The sequence below is a fragment of the Chinchilla lanigera genome, unplaced genomic scaffold (assembly GCF_000276665.1).
Source record: "Chinchilla lanigera isolate Chin_1 unplaced genomic scaffold, ChiLan1.0 scaffold00078, whole genome shotgun sequence".
NCBI classification, from domain to species: Eukaryota; Metazoa; Chordata; class Mammalia; order Rodentia; family Chinchillidae; genus Chinchilla; species Chinchilla lanigera.
The window spans coordinates 9973531-9993195 of NW_004955479.1; the positions used below are offsets into that span (position 1 = coordinate 9973531).

A 19665-nucleotide genomic window follows, 5' to 3' on the forward strand; every position below is an offset into this window, starting at 1 on the left:
CAAAAGTGGTAGGAGATTATCAATGGTTGTTGTACTATACTTTGGTATCTTCAAAGTCATTTCTAAAGAAAATAAATAAAGCTATATGTGAGCGACCAATTGAATAATCATTGACTATTCTCAATGGTTGTTGTAGGAAACACATAGTAATAAACATATACCCATTTACGAAATAGCATAGGAACAATAATGAATTTATTCTTATATATTATCTTTTAAGCTTTATAGGTTTTCCTGTCATTCTAGACATATGATTTCCTGCAGTTGATTTTCTTCTTACACTGGGGATCGAACCTAGGACTTGCATGCCAGGCAAGTGCCTCACCACTGAACTACCTCTTTACCCCTGGAATAGACTTTTTTATTAGTATAGTTTTGCTATACATAATAATTACGTTCAGCTTGGAGAATAGATACACATACATAACTGCATCTTGCTCATTTGTACCACTCGTTTTCTCCCTTTCCTTTTCCTCCTCTTCCATGTCCCCTTCTCTTCTGCACAGAGTTTACTTCCCTATTCCTATCACCTCTCTTTTATTTTGCTCTTTAAATAATTTATATTTTGGGACTCACATTAGGTAAACCATGCAATATTTAACCTTCTGTGTCTCATTTATTTCACTTAGAGTTATGGTCTAGTGGAGTTGATTTTGCACTACCAGGGATTGAACCCAGGGCTTCATACATGCCAGCTAAGCGCTCTACCACTGAGCTGTGTCCCCACCCCTGGAGTGAGTTGATTTTGTAGGACTCCAGTTTCCACATATATTGTCTCAATCGCATTTGTTAAAAAGAATATCTCGGGAGGAGCATGGGGAATAGGTGGGGAAGGGAATTGAAAATAATCAATGTTTTATATGTGCACCAGTTCCCCAAAACGAATATAAATATTATGTATCACAAACACCAACAAAAAATTTTCTTCTTCATCAGTCATAAATCAAATATATTAAGGAATTCTAAAAACTCAATAGTAAAAAACCAAGTAAACTGATTTAAAAATGGGCAAGAGATCTAAATGGATATCTCTCAAAAGAAGATACACAGAGCTGGGGGTGGTGGTGCATGCCTGTAATCTCTGCAGGAGGATCACCATTAATTCAAAGCCAACCTGGGGCTACATAGTTCAAGGTCAGCCTGACCTACAAAGCCAGATCCTTTCTAAAAAAAAAAAAAAAGTAAAGAAGAAGGAGAGAGAAGGAAAGAAAGAAACGGCCAACAGGTGTGTGAAAAAAAGGCTTACCATCATTATCAGAGGAATGCAAATCAAAACTGCAACAAGAAGGGCTGGGGATATAGCTCAGTGGCATAAGCGCCTACCTGGCAAACGTAAGGTCATGAGTTTGATTCCCGGTACCAAAAAAAAAAACCCAAAACTGCAAGATACTACTACCTCACTCCTATAAGAATGACTAATATTAAAAGGGCTAAAGACAAACAAGTGCTGGGGAGGAAGCATGTGGAGAAGAGGGAACCCTTGAAAAATTGTTGGTGGGAATGTAAGTTATGCAGGTATTATGGAAAACAGAATGCAAGTTCCTCAAAAAGTTAAAAGTAAAACTGCCGTAGAATCCAGCAATTCCACTACTGAGTGCGTATCCGTTGGAGAGGAACTCGGTATGCCGAGGGATGTCTGCCCTGCAGTATTCATGCAGCACTATTCACAGCAGCCAATCGTTGGAAACAAATGGAGTGTTCATTAGTAGATGGGTGGATAAAGTGTGGTACATGTACACAAAGGAATTCTATTCAGTCATAAAAAGAACAAAGTTCTGTCATCAAAGGCAAGTGCTACATGATGTCACTTGTGTATGGAATCTAAAACAGTTGTGTTTTTTGTTGTTGTTGTTTTTTTCTTCTGGTACCAGGAATCGAACTCATGACCTTGTGCTTGCCAGGCAGGCGCTTTGCCGCTGAGCTAATTCCCCAGCCCCCAAAACAGTTGTTGTTGTTGTTGTTGTTTCTTGTGCACTGGAGAGTGAACCCAGAGCCTTTACACTGAGCTATACCCCGAGCCTGTTTTTTTGAGACAGGATCTTGCTATGTAATTCAGGCTGGCTCCTTATATAGCCCAGACTGACCTTGAACTCATGGCCATCCTTCTGCCTCAGCCTCCTGAGTGTTGGAATTATGAGCTGCACCACCACACCCAGCTGAGCCCTTTTTATTTTGAGGCAGGGTAAGGCTAAATCACTAAACTGGCTAAACTCGGTTTGAATTAGCAATCCTTCAGCCTCAGCCTCCCCAAGTACTAGGATTACAAGCATGCACCCCCTTGCCTAGCTAAAATTCATAGATGTTGTAGAAGCTGAGGGTCAATGGCGATTTTGCCAGAGGCTGGAGATACTGGATGGGGAACATAGCAAGGAAGGGGAAGGTTGATCAGTGGATATTTAGTTACAGTTAGATAGGAGCCCAAGCTGTGGGGTACTATTGCACAGTATGGTGACGTCAGATAATAATGATTTACTGTGTACTTCAAAAAGCTGGCAGAAAGGATTTTGAAAGCTTTTACCAGCCTGATGTGGTGGTGCACACCTGTAATCCCAGCACTCGGAAGGTGGAGGCAAGAGGATAGACCTGAGTTCGAGGCCAGCCTGGGCTGCATAGCAGGGACACTGTTTTTTTGTTTTTTAAGAAAGAAAAAAGCTTTCGCTACAAAGAAATGATAAATATTTGAGGCAAATGTCTTTAATGGATTTAGTCATCAGGCAATGTATATACGTATCAAATATTGTATGATACCTCACTAATGTGTATGCAACTTGGATGTTTTTGTATATCAGTTAAAAAAATATATATATATATATTGACTTTTTTGAGACAGCGTCTTGCTATGTAGCTCATTTTGTAGCCCAGGCTGGCCTCGAACTCACAATGATCCTTCTGCCTCAGCCTCCTGAGTGCTGGGATTACAGGCATGCGCTCCATGCCCGGCAAAATATTTTTTTAAAAAGTTAAAAAGCACATTAGATCACCAGGGAAATGAATTACATTGAAGTACAGAGCTGGGGGTATAGCTCAGTGATAGTCTATGCCTCATATATAAGGCTCTGGGTTCAAACCCAGCTCCAAAAGGGAAAAGAGAAAAAAGAAATAAAGGTATCAAATATAAAGAAACAAGTTTGTGATCTAATATATGTGCCTCCAAGTTTGTGACCTAATATTATGATGTCTCCATTGAAACACTGAACAAGACAACCACTGTAATATCCAGCACTGACAGTGTTTTGAGCTATCTGCAACAGATGTATTGGATTCCATTGTGATACAGTGACAGTTACAGGGCCGTGGGGTGGCATGCAGTTTACACTGATAATTGAAGGAAGAGCTAAATTTCAGTTAGGTGTAGTTTTTTCCCACCCAAGTTTATGGTCTCCTGAATTCTTCCCGAGAACCCTCGGTGAACCCCATGCTAAGAACAACAGCAATCCCAGCACCCAGGAGGCTGAGGCAGGAGGAGTGCCATGAGTTCAAGGCCAGCCTGGACTACATAGTGCATTCAAGGCCAGCCTGGACTACACAGCAAGACCCTGTCTCAAAAAAACTAAAAACTGAAGAAAAAAAAAGTCCACGTGAAACGGGGGCAAATGTTATTTTAACTTGATTCTTTTTTCCCCAATTCCTTACCCTCCCTTCAACTCTCTTCCTCTCCTTATTTTCAAAAGCTTTGTTTCCATTTTTTCTTATTTTTTTAGCTTTCCCTTTTCCCTTTCCTCTCCCTTGTTCCCCTTCCCATTTGAATATTTTCTGTTTCCCAATATCTGTTATACATTTTGGTTCTTATTTACACTTCCAGTTTTTCATACCATAGAAACAACACAATATTTACACGTGTGTGTCTGATTTCCTTCACTTTAGAGTATGGTCTCACAGTACATTCATGTAGCTAGAAATGTCTCAAGCTTATCCTTCTTTATGGCAGAGTAGTACTCCAGTGTATGAAAAAATCCTACATCTTCTTTATCCATTCACCAGTTGATGGGCAAATGGGCTGTTTTCAAGATTTGGCTATTTCAGACTGTGCCACTATAAACACAGGTGTGCATGTATCACTGTGGTATGATGCTTTTAATTATTTTGGAAAGATACAAAGGAGGGGAATACCTGGGTCAAATGGGACCTCTAGTCCTAGTTTTTTGAGACTCCCCACACTGATTTCCACAGTGTTGGCAAATGTTATTTTAAAAAGCTGTGACTATTTAAAGAGTGCAAAGACTAGTAGTGTTATAATACTTGCATTCTTATTTTTCTTTCTGTTTTATATTTTACCGTTCAGATAAGCTAATGTCCTCTCTTCCTGGTACTGAGTCCAGAGCGCCATTACCCTGTGGAACCTCACAGCTTTCTTCCCCGTTGTCAGTTTCATTCCCTTGCTCTCTTCTCTGGGGAACTTCCCTCCATTCTAATTTCTGTATGTCTTTATTTCATCTTTAAGCTCAGTTGTGTTACAGGATAGGTAGTACACGCGCATGTTAGCAAATTCAGAAGGAACATGGTGGTGGGTGTGGTGGCCCAAACACCTGTAATCCCAGCACTGGGGAGGCTGAGGCAGGAGGGTCGCCACAAGTTGGAGGCCAGCCTGGAATACCTAGTGAATTCAAGGCCAACCTGAACTATGTGGGGAGACCATGTCTTAGAGGAAAAAAAAATTGAAAAGGAACAGAAGTTGTACTTCTGTTTCTGACTACTCATTTTCCTTCTTCAGGGCAACCGCAAATGTTGATTTTTGTGTGTGCTTTTATTTTATTTTTATTTATTTATTTATTGTCTTTTTTGAGACAGGGTCTTGCTAGGTAGTTCAGGCTGGCCTTGAGCTCATTTTGTAGCCCGGGCTGGTCTCAAACTCGCAATGATCTTCCTCCCTCAGCCTCCTGAATGCTGGAATTACAGGTGTGTGCCACCACACCCAGCAGTTGTGTGTGCTTTTAGAGCTATCTGAGGTGTGTCCAGATGAACATGTGCCCTTAGTCTCTGTTCCACCGCCTACAGGGCATGGTGTTGGTAACAACTGTTCACATAACTATTCACTTAACAAGGCATACTGGGCATCATTCAATTTCAACGCTGAATAGTGTTCTATTATGTTTTGGGGGTAGGAGTTTTGGTGCTGGAGGTTGAACTGGGGCCTTGTGCATGCTAAGCCCTTGCCTCACCACTGAGCTATACCTCTATCCCTAATGTGTGTTATTTTACTTAGCTGACCTCTTATGATGGATATAGATTCAAGCTGGGTCTACTCTTTTGCTACTACAAACAGTGCTGCAATGAATAATCTTATATATGATTTTTGGGAACAAGTGAAGTAGAACTGCTAGTATAAAATTTTGTTAAGCCAAATGGTCTCCACAGGGGCTTACTAATTTCTGTTCCTACCAACAACATATAAAATTGCCACCCTCCTCCCCCTCCTGTCCCTGTATTCCTCACAGTATTTTCAGATGTTTTAATGCAGTATTTTCAAATGTTTTAATCTTTTTCTGAAGGCTAAAGAGTTCTATCTTTTTGTTTTGTTTTGTTTTGTTTCCGGTACCGGGAATCGAACTCACAACCTCGTGCTTGCCAGGCAGGCGCTGTGCCACTGAGCTAAATCCCCAGCCCCTAAAGGGTTCTATGTTATGGTTTTATTTTGCATTCATTTTATTAAAAGTGAGGTTGAGGTCTCTTTGTTTTTATAGGCTCTGTTGTTTTCTCTGTGTGATCTATTGTTTGTCTTTCGCCATATACCTGTAGAATTATGCATTTCTTACTGATTTGGAAGCATTTTATGTGTATAAAGAGATTAGCTCTTTACCCATGTCATGTACTGGAAATATCTCTCTCAGTGTGTTGGTTCTCTAATGATTATTTGATTTATTTTTACCCTACAGAACTTACCTATTTTTCTAAAATCTTCAAGTTTTTTATTTCATGGCTTCTAGGTTTTGTGTCATGCTTCAAAAACCCTTCCTCAGTTCAAGGTTTAAAAAACCATTTTCCATCTTTTCTCCTACTGCTATAAGGTTATTTTTTATCCATCTGAAATTGTCTTTTATGTAAGAAGCAAGAGCAGAGCCCCATATGCTTTTCCTATAGATCAACTGTCCCTTAAGATTAATAAACCACCTTTCCTGTGAAGAGTTTGTTCTTAAAGTATAAAACAATATTTTATTTTCTTGAAACAGAATATTTTAGTTGAGAAAAAAGAACAAGAAAAATAATATCAGAAAATCCAGCAAAATAACACATTTTTATTAAGTGACCGGTGCTGTCAAAAAGACATTTTACCCGAGAGCCCCACCACATTTCAATATATTTAAAAATAAACATTCAGGAAAACTGACCTTGTTCTTGTCGCCTAGTTCTGTGTCTAGACAAATGCACAATTGTAAAGCAGCCCACGTACCAAGAGAACAGCCCTGTTGCCTTTCTGCACAGACGCCCGCCTCACCTTACAGCTTTTCATCTTGAGGGTGATGCACAGGAAATACACGCTCAGTAGAAATTATGCCTCACATTTGGATTTGGATCTTTTCCTGGGCCAGTGATATGCGAGCCAGTCCTCTCTCCAGATGTGGGGTGCAGCTCCCAGCCAGCCACGCGATCACAAGGGGCACCAGCCGGCGCCTGACAGTGTGCTGTGCTGCTGAGCTGGGCTGTTAGCAGTTGAAGTGTTTTCAGTGCATTTTTCAGTCATGTTTTCACCTCATGGTGAGTGGGTGGGGCTACAGCATAAGCCTAGGAACATCCATCTTCTCTGCCCTGCGCTCTGCAAGCACACCCTCCGCCCTGTGCCCCCACAGCTACTGCTCTGTTTCCCAGCCACTTAAAATTCCTGGGAATGGTCCTAGGTGCTACAGGCTCCCTGGGAGACCCTGATTTGAGCCAGCTGGGAGCCACTTCCCACAGGCATACCTGGCAGGAACTTGCTTTGTACCCGGAGGATTCTCAGAGCTGTGAGCAGTGGGGGCCTCAGGTCACACTAGCAATGGTGATAGCCTTACCGCCGTTTTGAGTGCTGTCTCACTCCTCACAACGGCTGCATGGGCTGAGTCTGCCCTCCCTTTTGAGAATGAAGCTAGAGAGTGCATACTTGGCCTGAGACACAGCCGGGGCATGGTGCAGGCAAGACTTGGGCCCCCGCAGGCTAATTGCTCCTTAGCCTGATACTCTTGCCTCCCCTCACAAGGGGGGTATCCTGCCTCCACTACCCCAGCTTGCAATGTGATCGTCATCCACGCCAGCTCATGTCCTCAGAAGATTCCTAGTGCAGCTCCTCACTGGGATATAGATATCCCTAAGCTGGGGATGATTTGGTGCAGGGTGCAGAGCAGAGAGCAGAGCGAGCCCAGCTCCTGGGGTGGGCAGGGTAGGGCCTGGGTGCGGTACGGGATGCCTGAGACCTCTGTCTGTTTCTGTCTGCTGACGACGTCTTTCCTCCCTCTGCGCTGGATGGAGTCTCCTCTGTTTCTCTCCATCTGATCTCCTGTTTCCTCCTCTGGCTCTGGAGTTCCTGGCTCCTCTGACTACCTCTTCTTAAGTCTCCACCTCTCCCCTCTCTCACCTCAGCTTGGTAAGGAAACAAGGGTTCTGGGGGCTGGATGAGGGGGAGCATCTCCCCGTCCTGGTGAATGGGCCGTGGGAGGGGCGGACCTATAGAAGAGACCCATAAATGGTTTTTAAATACCCTGAGAAGCATGGTGGCACATGCCTGTAATCCCAGCACTCTGGAAGGCCGAGGCAGGAGAATGGCAAGATCAAGCCCAGCCTGGGAAACTTAACTTAGCAAGACCCTGTCTTCAAATGAGACATAAAAAGGGCTGGTGATGCAACCTGGGTTTAGTCCCCAGTACCATGAATAAGGAACTCTGGGATTCTCAATCAGAGGCACTGCCACTGCCTAGCTGGGAATTTGGAAATGGTGGGTATTTTTTGAAAACTTTAGTTGAATTATAGTGTACATGCAGAAGAGTATGTGGGTCATAAGCCTGATTTTCACAAGATGAATACCTGCGCTCGTGTGACCAGCACCAGATCAAGAACTACAGCATTTTCACCCTCCCAGAAGCAACTCTCAGGCCCTCTTCCAGTTGCCACCCCTGCAGGTGGTAAATTGGGGGCAGCGGGCATTTGTTGTAGTTGTTGTCACAGTGACTTAGGGGTTCTGCTGGCATTTTACGGGCAGGGTCTTTGGATGCTAGATGTCCCCTGAGGCAGGGGCCAGCCCGGCAGCATAAAGAATTGCCCCACCCAGATGTCCTGTTGAGAAACACTGCCTGACGGGTCTGAGCAGTGACAGCTGCAGTGTGGCAAAGGCCTGAGGTCAGAAGGTGCAGCTGTATCGGGTCAGAGCGAGGAGGGGTCTTCCCACAACATGCCCTGCTGTCACCTCCCCCAGGCCTCCGGAATGCCCCCCGCTGCTGGGCAGTGATCCAGCCCCTGCTGTGTGCCGTGTACATGCCCAAGTGCGAGAATGACCGGGTGGAGCTGCCCAGCCGAACCCTCTGCCAGGCCACGCGAGGCCCCTGTGCCATTGTGGAGCGGGAGCGGGGCTGGCCTGACTTCCTGCGCTGCACCCCTGACCACTTCCCTGAAGGCTGCCCGGTGAGTCCTCTTGGGGCAGGATCTGGGCTGTCTGGCCTGGTGTGGGGCAGGGTCCAACAGGATGCAGGGGAGACTTTGTGTCTACAACCATGGGATCCACAGAGCACAAACCCAAACTGCACCTCATGAGCCAGACCAATCGATCAAGGCTTCTTTTTGATCCAAGATAACATATTTGGCAGTAGGGGGTGGTGCACACTTGTAATCCCAGAATTCATGAGGCTGAGGCAGGAGGATTGCCCCAACTTCGGGGCCAATTTGGGCTACATAGTAAGTTCAAGGCCAGCCTGAACTATGTAGTAAGACCTTGTCTCAAAAAACATAAGAGGGCTGGGGATATAGCTCAGTGGCACAAGTGCCTGCCTGGCAAGCACAAGGTCCTAAGTTCGATTCCTGGTACCAAAAAAAATAAAAAATAAAACATAAGAAGCAAAAACAAAACAAAAAACCAAGATAACATGTTCATCAAATACTTGAGTCCCTACTCTGGTAGATGTTGGGGTCAGACAAAAGTCAAAGATAACAACAGGCTAAAAAAAACCACACTGTACTCAGGGAGTTTATCATATATGTAAAGACCAAAATGTGCAAATATTATTTCAATTATCATTGCCACAGAATTTGGGTTTTGGGTTTTTTTGTTTGTTTGTTTGTTTGTTTTTCTGGTACTGGGAATTGAACTCATGACCTTGAGCTTGCCAGGCAGGCATTGTGCTGCTGAGCTAAATCCCCGGCCTTGCCGCCGTAGAATTTGACAAAAATTGCTATGACTAAAAGGTGTTCAGGTCCTAATTTAAACTTGATTTATGACAGTATTCATAATTAGCCTGAAATGCATGCTATAGTGATATCTCCTGAGTTTCTGGAATGTTTGTTTCGACTTTTTATATGTGCAGCAGCTTATATACCTGAAGTTACTTGAAGGAACCACTTTTAAGAAAGCTTATATTTGGGCCCGGTACCATCCCAATCCTCTGTAACTCCTCTTGGATATTTTTTCCATAATTATAAAAGGGTAGCTGAATAAGGAGCATCACCACTTCTTGCTGTGGCACAAGTTATAAACTTAAGTGGAGTTTACCTGCAGCATCAAATGTTTCTGTTTTAAAAAATAAAAGTAAGGTACAAGTTACCCTACTTTAGATCTAGAAAATTTGCGCAGTATGTTCATAAAGATGGCTGTGGTTGCCACAGAGTGCCTTGTTTACCTTTCAGTACTGTTCATGTGTCGTGTGTGTGGATGGAAGGGTGGCAGTGTGCACTCAGGGGCCAGGGAACTTTAACTGTATTACAGAGTTGCCTTCTATCTGCCGGTTCAGAAGTTCAGTTTTCATACAGAATATGTGCACTAAAAATTTTCTGTTAAACTGCCTTTCTCTGATTCTACTTCTTCAGATACTCTTGTGCAGCAGTGGCTCTGTGTGTAAATGCTGTGCATTGAGGATACACACACGCACACCCATGCACGCACATGCATCAAAAATGATGTGTACGGGATAACGCCTCATACCAATCAGACGTTTGCTTGTTACTGTGTTTGTTAACAACCCTTTATTTCTTGGTGTTATAAACCCCACATAAAGCTGGTTAAAGTCTTATTCTTGTAAAAAAAAAAAATGTGCACGTACTATAGGTAGAAACACCGAGATGGGTATGGATCTAGTCTGGGTGGGAAAGATCTGGAATGATAATAATGACAGTAATAATACTAATTACTATCATTCACTATGGATGCCAGATACCATTAAAGCATTTTACATGTATATATTCACTTAACTCTCCCATCCTACTACAAGATGAGTATTAATATAGTTGGGAAACTGAGGTACAGAGAGGCCAGATGGCCCAAGGCTACACAGCCACTGTGTGGCAAGGCTGGAATTTGGATCCTGGAATCCCATCTCAGCCACCCTGTGTGCTGCCCCCAGGGCCATTTCCTAAGCTAGAGGCTCACCCTGAGCTACCTCTGTCCTTGCCTGGGCCAGAATGAGGTGCAGAACATCAAGTTCAACAGCTCGGGCCAGTGTGAGGCACCCCTGGTGCGGACCGACAACCCCAAGAGCTGGTACGAGGATGTGGAGGGCTGCGGCATCCAGTGCCAGAACCCACTGTTCACGGAGGCGGAACACCAGGACATGCACAGCTACATCGCCACCTTCGGTGCCGTCACTGGGCTCTGCACGCTCTTCACCCTGGTCAGTATGGGGAGGCCAGGCTGCCACGTGAGGCTGGGCTCCAGATGGGGTGGACTTGGTGGGGGTTCCGGGGAAGGTCCTGGGGTTCAGGTAAAGGTGGCTGGGGTAGGGGGGGGCAGTAGCAGAATGACCCTCACCTTGCAGAGCTGCTGTCTATTTCTCTAGGCCACCTTTGTGGCTGACTGGCGGAATTCCAATCGCTACCCTGCGGTTATCCTCTTCTACGTCAACGCGTGTTTCTTCGTGGGCAGCATTGGCTGGCTGGCCCAGTTTATGGACGGTGCCCGCCGAGAGATTGTCTGCCGAGCTGATGGCACCATGAGGCTTGGGGAGCCCACGTAAGTGTCTTGGGGACCAAGAAGAGGGGGAGGTGAGTTGCAATGTGCACTTGCTACAAAAGGGACAGGGGATTTGGAAGTGTGAGACCTTGGTTGTTGGCATCTATCAAAGGGGCGTCTCCTGGAGCCATTTCCAGTCTGACCCTCGGCATGTCTCCAAGCCCAAACCCCTGGGAACCCTCCAGATCTTAGCAGCTCAGGGTCTGGAGACAGGATGGTGAAACCTGATAGAGGGGGCACGGAGTGATCTCAAATGATCCCACATGTCTGCACAGCTCCAATGAGACCCTGTCCTGTGTCATCATCTTCGTCATCGTATACTATGCCCTGATGGCTGGTGTGGTCTGGTTTGTGGTCCTCACCTATGCCTGGCACACCTCCTTCAAAGCTCTGGGCACCACCTACCAGCCCCTCTCAGGCAAGACCTCCTACTTTCACCTGCTCACCTGGTCGCTCCCATTCGTCCTCACTGTGGCAATCCTCGCTGTGGCCCAGGTACAGTGACTGGTATGGGACTGGGGACCTGAGTAGAGCAGGCTTGGAGGAGGTGACTGACCATCCCTTCCACGCCTTCCTGCCTCAGGTGGATGGGGACTCTGTGAGTGGCATCTGTTTTGTGGGCTACAAGAACTACCGATATCGTGCTGGCTTTGTACTGGCCCCGATCGGCCTGGTACTCATCGTGGGGGGCTACTTCCTCATCCGAGGTGAGTGTGGGCCAGGCCAGAGCTACGAGGAAGTGGGAGTGAAAGTGGTCAGCTCTGCTGTCTGCACATTTAGACCACATCCAGCTCATCTAGGCCTTGGTGCAGAGTAGAACAAGTGACCCTGTAGGCCAGTGGTTGGGAACCTATGGTATACATGCCACAGCCTGCTGTGTGTTATCATTAAAAGCTCTAAAAAGTTTGCCATCACTGCTCTAGGCAGATGCAGGAGCATGAACTCTTGTTATGCGGTAGTACATTTGTTGGCAAGAAAAGCACACCCCTTCCTCCAGAGCCTGGGGTTGGGTTCCAGCTGCTACCCGCTCTTGGCAGGGTACACTTGTGTGATGAATGTCTGGGTGATCTACCCTGCCTACGTGGACCAACCTGCTCCATCTTTTGGAGCTTGGTTTCCATCTCCTTTGTACCCACAACATACACATCATAGTTTTCACAACATTCACAGATGTACGGGGCCCTAACTTCTAGTCCCAATCTGCTACCCCACGATACGCCTTAGCATCTATCTCATTTTCTTTGGGTTTTCTTTTGTTGGTTTCAGTTTCCTCCTCCCGGCCTGTCAGCTGTTGAGCCTTCTTTCCTCCCTTTCTGGCAGTGTCTGAACCTCTGCTTTATATCTTGTACCTGTGCTGTCCTGCATGGTAGCCGCTGCCCGCATGCACTGAAACTGGTCCAAATTGAGAAGCGTCTTAAGTGTTACACCCCGCCTTTCAAAGACTTAGCAGTGCAATAGTAGTGGCAGACAACAGACCTCACTAACGAGAGATATTTCTCATTGTTACCTGGACTGTGTGTTAGAATGATATATTTTGGGTATATTAGGTTTATAAAGCATATTGAAATTCATGTCTCTTGTTTTTTTAATGTGTCTACTAGAAAATTGGAGATTACGTGTGAGGCTCACCTTATGTTTCTGTTCAGCAGTGCTGTTCTCAAGTCTCTGTTTCATGCTTTTTCAATCAGAACAGCTTTGACTGGCTGCCTTCCCTAGGGACAGCTGGGCCAGGATGGAGGCTTCCTCTCTGTGCCCGCCAGTTGTGGCTCTGCCCCAGCCAGCCCAGTGCAGGGCGTAATTGGCACCAGCCACTCCCCCATGCTCCGGTGTCTTTGGTTCCCCAAGCTCTAAGTCGGCCCAGCCGTGATGAAACCTAAGGCTACAGGGCCACGGCACCCCCGCCCTCACACCCCTGCGAGCAGGGCAGCCTCCCTCGCTAACGTCTGAGTCCCCTGTGTTCAGGAGTCATGACTCTCTTCTCCATCAAGAGCAACCACCCCGGACTGCTGAGTGAGAAAGCTGCCAGCAAAATCAACGAGACCATGCTGCGCCTGGGTGAGTGGCCCCCAAGGGCCTGGCCAGCTTGGGGCCCCGGGACCCCCAGAATACAGCCATTCATTGCGATGCGGGACAGGGACAGGCCCAGGTTCTATGTGTGTCAGGGGCAGTGGTAGCAGCTCAAAAGAAGGGGCTTTTTCAGGTGAAGAACCCAAGTGCGTGCATGGCAGGATGGCCTCCCCAGGGCCACTTCTCTTGCAGGGGCCTCCCAGCAGCTGCCGCAGTGCCCTCTGGCTTTGTTTTGGAGGATGTTCTTTTTTTTTTTTTTTTTTTTTGTCTTTTTGAGACAGGGTCTCGCTATGCAGTTCAGGCTGGCCTTGAGCTCACTTTGTAGCCCAGGCTGGTCTCAAACTCGCAACGATCCTCCTGCCTCAGCCTCCTGAGTGCTGGGATTACAGGTGTGCGCCACCACATCTGGCAAGGATGTAGTTCTTGACCTGAGCCCCAGTGGGAATTTACCAGACTTGGCTGTCTTCAGTCCTCAAGGGGGCAGACACCCTCACCCTGCTGCATAATGTCTGTGCTTGGCAACATCCCAACTGCCCCTGCCCCTGTCTTCTACAGGCATTTTTGGCTTCCTGGCCTTTGGCTTTGTGCTGATCACCTTCAGCTGCCATTTTTATGACTTCTTCAACCAGGCTGAGTGGGAGCGCAGCTTCCGGGACTATGTTCTGTGAGTGAGGGGCCTGGGCTTGGGGGCAGCAGTGGTGGGAGCTGCAGCCCTGGCTGGCTGGAGTGATGGCAGCCCCTCCCTTGTGCACCAGGAGTCTGCCAGGCCCCTGCCCAGATGGGACTGATAGTGTCTGAGTACCCATGATACCAGCTGCTCTGTATTTGGCCAAACATGGCAAACAGCCTTCACATCCCTGCACTCTGCATTCTGTCTATACCTTGTAGGTGGTCTGGCCGACGCCTTTGCACCTATGAAGCCATTTCATACTCTGGCTCCTCTGACCAGCTGCAGAAATTGCACTTAGGGGCTGGGGATTTAGCTCAGCGGCACTGTGCCTGCCTGGCAAGCTCAAGGTCGTGAGTTCAATCCCTGGTACTGGAAAAAAAAAAAAAAAAAAGAAAAAGAAAAAGAAATTGCACTCTCTGTATCTCCTATGGAGCTCTGTGTAGATCCTTGCATCTGTATGCTAACTTGACAACCTGTTCATGTTTGCTAGTTTTCCTGGTGCTTTTTTATGTTCCAATGAGGGTGAATTGGAGAGTGAAGTATCTCCACTGCCAAAAGAAGTGCAGCACCTGCTGTTACAGGGACAGCAGTTAAAATGCCAAGAAAGTAGATACTGCCCGACTGCTCAGGCTCATTCATTTTTTCTCCCATTTCAGTACTGGGGATTGAAACTTCACACTGGGCTATGTGTGCAGCCTCTTTAAAATTTTTATCTTGAGACAGAGTCTAGCTAAGTTGCTGAGTTGCCCAGGGCTCTAGTGACATCCTCCCACCCCAGCCTCCCAGAGTAGTCGGATTACAGGCCTGTACCACCAGGTCCAACTTGCTTCAAGCTCCATTTCAAAGGTGCCAGCTTTCAATCTGGGCAGCTTTAACACACAGTAATTCCTGGGTCCCTGCCCCAGAAGTTTGATGTAATTGTCTAGGGTGGGGCCCAGATAGCAGTAGCTTTTCGGAAATCCCCAGGTCATGACAGTGAGCGCCTTGAGGGCCTGGGGATGTAGCTCAGTGCTGCAGGACTTGCCTAGCATACATGAGGCCCTGGTTCCATCCTGGCACCAAAACAAGGAACCAGTGCAGTGGGGCTCAGCTCTCCCCAGTCTTTGGATTGATAGTCTGGGTGCCTTAACCCTAACCCTAACCCTTGGATGCAGAAGGCCTTATCTGTGATCCTTCCTCACCATAGATGCCAGGCCAACGTGACCATTGGGCTGCCCACCAAGAAGCCCATTCCTGACTGTGAGATCAAGAATCGCCCCAGCCTCCTGGTGGAGAAGATCAACCTGTTTGCCATGTTTGGAACCGGCATTGCCATGAGCACCTGGGTTTGGACTAAAGCCACTCTGCTCATCTGGAGGCGCACCTGGTGCAGGTAGGGTTAACAACTGGCTCATCCTACCACTCCAGTCTTACTCTCAGAGGGCCGGGGATGTAGCTCAGCAGTGCAGCACCTGCCTGGCAAGCACAAGGTCGTGAGTTCAATTCACAGTCCCAAAAAACAAATCAAAACAAAACAACTGCCAACCTTACTCAGCCTCAGCACCACCACCCCTCCCCCTTTAGGTTGAGGAGTCCTTTTCCTGCACATGGTGGGTGGCAGCAATTTTTCTGGCTTTCTCTGTGGCTCACCACTGCCCCCTGGTGACACCTTCTGTTTCTGGGAGGCCTGGGGCGGTGCCACACCAGAGGCATCTGAGTGAGTGATTTGAGGGCAGGGCGCCCAGGAGCCCCACATCCCAGGCTCACTTCTTCACGGGCAGGTTTGTACTCCTCAGAGTCCCCTAGGGACCTGGGGCCTTGCATTGCCCCCTTCTCTGGAGGGAATGGAATCACTGGTCTTTCACAAGACTTGACGGGAAACAGCTGCTCTTCCACTTCCCGCCACCACCCTTTCTGCTTGTAGGCTGACTGGGCAGAGTGATGATGAGCCCAAAAGGATCAAGAAGAGCAAGATGATTGCCAAGGCCTTCTCCAAGCGGCGCGAGCTCCTGCAGAACCCGGGCCAGGAGCTCTCGTTCAGCATGCACACGGTCTCCCATGACGGGCCTGTGGGTGAGCCTCCGCCCTGCCCTTCCTCCCGGCCGCTTAACTCCTGCAGTGCCCAGCCCCTCACACTCTCAGTCCTCTCCAGCCCGCAGTCTGCTCTCTGGGAGCCCCTGTCTCCCGCTGTTCCTGTCCGTGGCCTACCTGCCAGTGCTCGGTTCTGTGAGGTTCCCATCCCTCTCCCTTCCTCTCTGCCTTCCCCAGGTGCTCTCCTTCGCTGAGAGCAAGCCGGGCTTCCGAGCTGCCCTCTGAGACTCTGAACAGGAAGAGATCACTGTGCTTACAGTGGGCACTTTCTCTGCAAGTGGCACAGGGGACCGGCTGGGGGAAGATGACTTCACTGTTCCTTTTTCCTTCTATCCCCAAAGCGGGTTTGGCTTTTGACCTCAATGAGCCCTCTGCTGATGTCTCCTCTGCCTGGGCGCAGCATGTCACCAAGATGGTAGCTCGGAGAGGAGCTATACTGCCCCAGGACGTTTCTGTCACCCCCGTGGCCACCCCAGGTATGAGGGCTCTGTAGGAAGGTGGAGGTGCTTAGGGACCAGGCTCCCTGGAACTGAAGTACCAGAGGCTGCCAGAGGGGGAGGAAGCAGGAAAGGCCCTAGAGCAGTGGTGGAGATCCCATGTGCTGCAGGGGCCGTTGGTTATCACTGAAAGCTCTAAAAGCTTTGCCATCATTGCCCTAAAGGAGCCAGAGTGTGGGGCTAAGAAGTCTAGAGCAGTGGGTCCCACAGCTCAAGCAGAGGGGCCCTGGGGAGGGAAGCATGGTGGGGACAGGCCCGGGGGCCAGGCTGTGTTCTCTCTCCTGTCAGTGCCACCAGAGGAACAAGCCAACCTGTGGCTGGTTGAGGCAGAGATCTCCCCAGAGCTGGAGAAGCGGCTGGGCCGGAAGAAGCGGAGGAAGAGGAAAAAGGAGGTGTGCCCCCTGGGTGCGGCCCCGGATCGGCACCATGCTGCTCCCGGCCCTGCCTCTGCCACCAGTGCCGTTCCTCGGCTGCCTCAGCTGCCCCGGCAGAAGTGCCTAGTGGCTGCAGGTGCCTGGGGAGCTGGGGAATCGTGCTACCAGGGAGCCTGGACCCTGGTCTCCAACCCCTTCTGCCCAGAGCCCAGTCCCCATCAGGATCCATTTCTCCCCAGTGCCTCAGCCCCTATGGCTTGGGGTCATGGCCGCCGCCAAGGTCTGGGGCCCATTCATTCTCGAACCAACCTGATGGAAGCGGAGCTCATGGATGCAGACTCAGACTTCTGAGCCTGCAGAGCAGGGCCTGGGGCAGGGAAGAGGAGCAAATACCACCGAGGCTCTCTTCCTTGCGAGCTTCTCTGGGATCCTGTCTTCCACAGAGCTCGTAGGCCTCCCTTGAGAGTTCTGTGTGTCTGGCTCAAAGCAGCAGGGCTGTGGGAAAGAGCTGAGCGTCTCCATGGGTGACCTCACCCAGGGTTAGGGCCCCAGAGTCAGGGTTGTCCTTTCTGCCTCACCAGCCGGAGTCTGGCTGGCAGCATTGGTCTCCAGCTGACCTTATGGTGGGGCAATAATGGTGGAGCCTGGAGTGACAGTACCTAGAGTGGACTTTGGTGGCCAAGGAGACAGCCAAGCCCATGTCTGGCAGATGAGGGATACCTGCCCTTAGACCAAAAGTGTTCATTGTGTCCTTTATCTAAAGAGGCGTGTGTGGGGTCAGAAGTGCCTACTCTATGAAGGCTGTAATCCATCTGAACAGGGATCCTACCCCAAACCTGTCTTCTGTTCTCCAGCACCCTCCCTTCCCTTTCCTATCTACTGTTAATTGGGACCCAGAACTGAGGTACACAACACACACACACACACACACACACACACACACGTGCGCGCAGAGTCACTTGCCGCTGAGCTTCATCTCCAGGGAGAGATTGATTTACCTCTAGAGCCTTGGCCTGGCATGGGACAGAAGCAAGGCATGGCAGGTGCCTCCAGGCCCCTGGGAGACGAGTCATCCCTTCCTCGTGTCTATCACTGGGGTTGGTCCCTCTGACTAAGGGGTTACCTTGGGAAGCTGCTGTAGCTGCAGCCAGGAAAAAAAAGCTTCTTCCAGCTTCCACTACAGCAGAAGAGGAGGTTCCTACCTTTCCTGACCTCCCGCGGTGTCCCTAGCACCCATATTCAAGACCAGACAGCAGCCAGTCTTAGAAGCTGGTTGGGTTCCATGTCGGGGATAGGGATGGGAAGAAGAAATACAAACAATAAATAAAAGGTTTTTGTATAAACTGGGGTATGTTTCTTTTCCTTCGTCCAGTCCTGCCCAGACTATTTACTCGGTCTCTTGTCTTCCACATCCTCTGGGGTTAGTCTTAAAGACTAAGAGCTTGGTGCTGATGAGGTCAGGCTGATGTCCACTGACTGTGCTGGCTGTGTGAAGCTGCTTCATACTGCGCTGAGCACAGCCTGCAGTTTGCCCCGGAGTGAGATGGAAGAAGCGTCTCTCTGACACTCCCTGTGGGTGGGCATGGGGCCTTGCACTGACCTGGGCCCTGCTCCCGGGGACCTCATGCCTGCTACCAGGGATGCCAGTCAGTCCAGGAGCATTCTGAACCACAGCTTCCTCCCCTGCAGCTGGGGAAATTCAAAGTCAAGGGAAGCCTGCTAGTCTCACTTCCTCCAAATGTGTCTGGGTTACAGGGGCTCGGCGTTACAACGAGGAAAGGGCAGAACCAGCAGACTCGCAGGCCACTGTAGAGGGTTGGCCAGGCTTTTTGGAGAGGACCCCTCTCCACTGCTGCTTGGGTTACGGGGACATACTTTGACTAGAGTCAGATTCCAGGAGGAGAAAGGGCCCTGAGAACATGCTGATTCTATCCTTGATGTTTTACATGTGCATTGTACTAATGATAGCTAATTCTTTATTAGGTACTCTCCCGAGCACAGGCATTAGCTACCAACACCCTCAGCAAGTCTATAGGGCTCTTACACCCATCAAGACACTCAGCAACATTGCCAGGTGTGGCACATGCCTGTAACCCTAGCACTTGGGAGGCTGAGGCAGGGGGATTGCTGTGAGTTCAAGACCAGCCTGGGTTACATAGTGAATTGAAGGACAGCCTGAACTGCACAGCAAGACTGTCTCATTCCTCTGCACCAAAACAGCAGCAACAAAAGACACAGAGGCACAGAGAGGTTCAATAGCTTGTGCTAGACCCCACAGTAAAGGGTAATGCTGTGATTCAGTTAGAGCCCTTTGGTTCACGGCTCTTGGCCACTGTGAGAACGAGCTAATCAGAGGAGCTGATTTCATATAGAACAAGCTCAGCGAAGCAGAATGGCTGCACATACCCTTGATGCTAGTAAGTGATAGACGCTGGGCCCAGCATCTTCCTGACTTCCCGAGGCCAGGCTCTTTCCACTTTCAGTTCTGAACTTCAAATTTTGTTTCTATCCAGATTTCCCACTTGTGTTCCCTCTGTGCTTATCTTATTCACTTTTACGGTTATTTTTCTCAAAAGCACAACAGCTACTTTTCAGCTTTTGTCAATAACAGTAAAATAAAACATCAGTGTTGCCTAATGACCTTTTCAGAAATAAGGGAAAGTGCTATGATTTTCTTCATCAAGGACATGCAACTACCAGGGTCTCCCTCTGTCCATTCTCTAGACTGTTTCCTCTTGTAAAGCATGGAGGACAGGGTCGCCGGGCTCTTCCTGGGCTTTAAACAGCAATGCGAGGGGGCTGGGGATTTAGCTCAGTGGCACAGCACATGCCTGGCAAGCGCAAGGTCCTGAGTTCGATTCCTGGTTC

General features: G+C 48.5%; 1 protein-coding gene across 1 annotated transcript in view; it reads left to right on the forward strand.

Moving 5' to 3' along the window:
- Smo (smoothened, frizzled class receptor) overlaps window positions 1-18140 on the forward strand; it is a gene marked incomplete in the record, with an annotated part of 28294 nt that extends 10154 nt beyond the window's left edge. Inside the window, 11 exon segments of the mRNA XM_013503270.1 lie at window positions 8381-8586; window positions 10572-10781; window positions 10947-11119; window positions 11395-11614; window positions 11703-11826; window positions 13082-13174; window positions 13742-13850; window positions 15043-15228; window positions 15760-15908; window positions 16268-16402; window positions 16712-18140. Coding sequence (XP_013358724.1) covers window positions 8381-8586; window positions 10572-10781; window positions 10947-11119; window positions 11395-11614; window positions 11703-11826; window positions 13082-13174; window positions 13742-13850; window positions 15043-15228; window positions 15760-15908; window positions 16268-16402; window positions 16712-17148 — 2042 coding nt within the window.
- Window positions 18141-19665: the final 1525 nt, after the last annotated feature.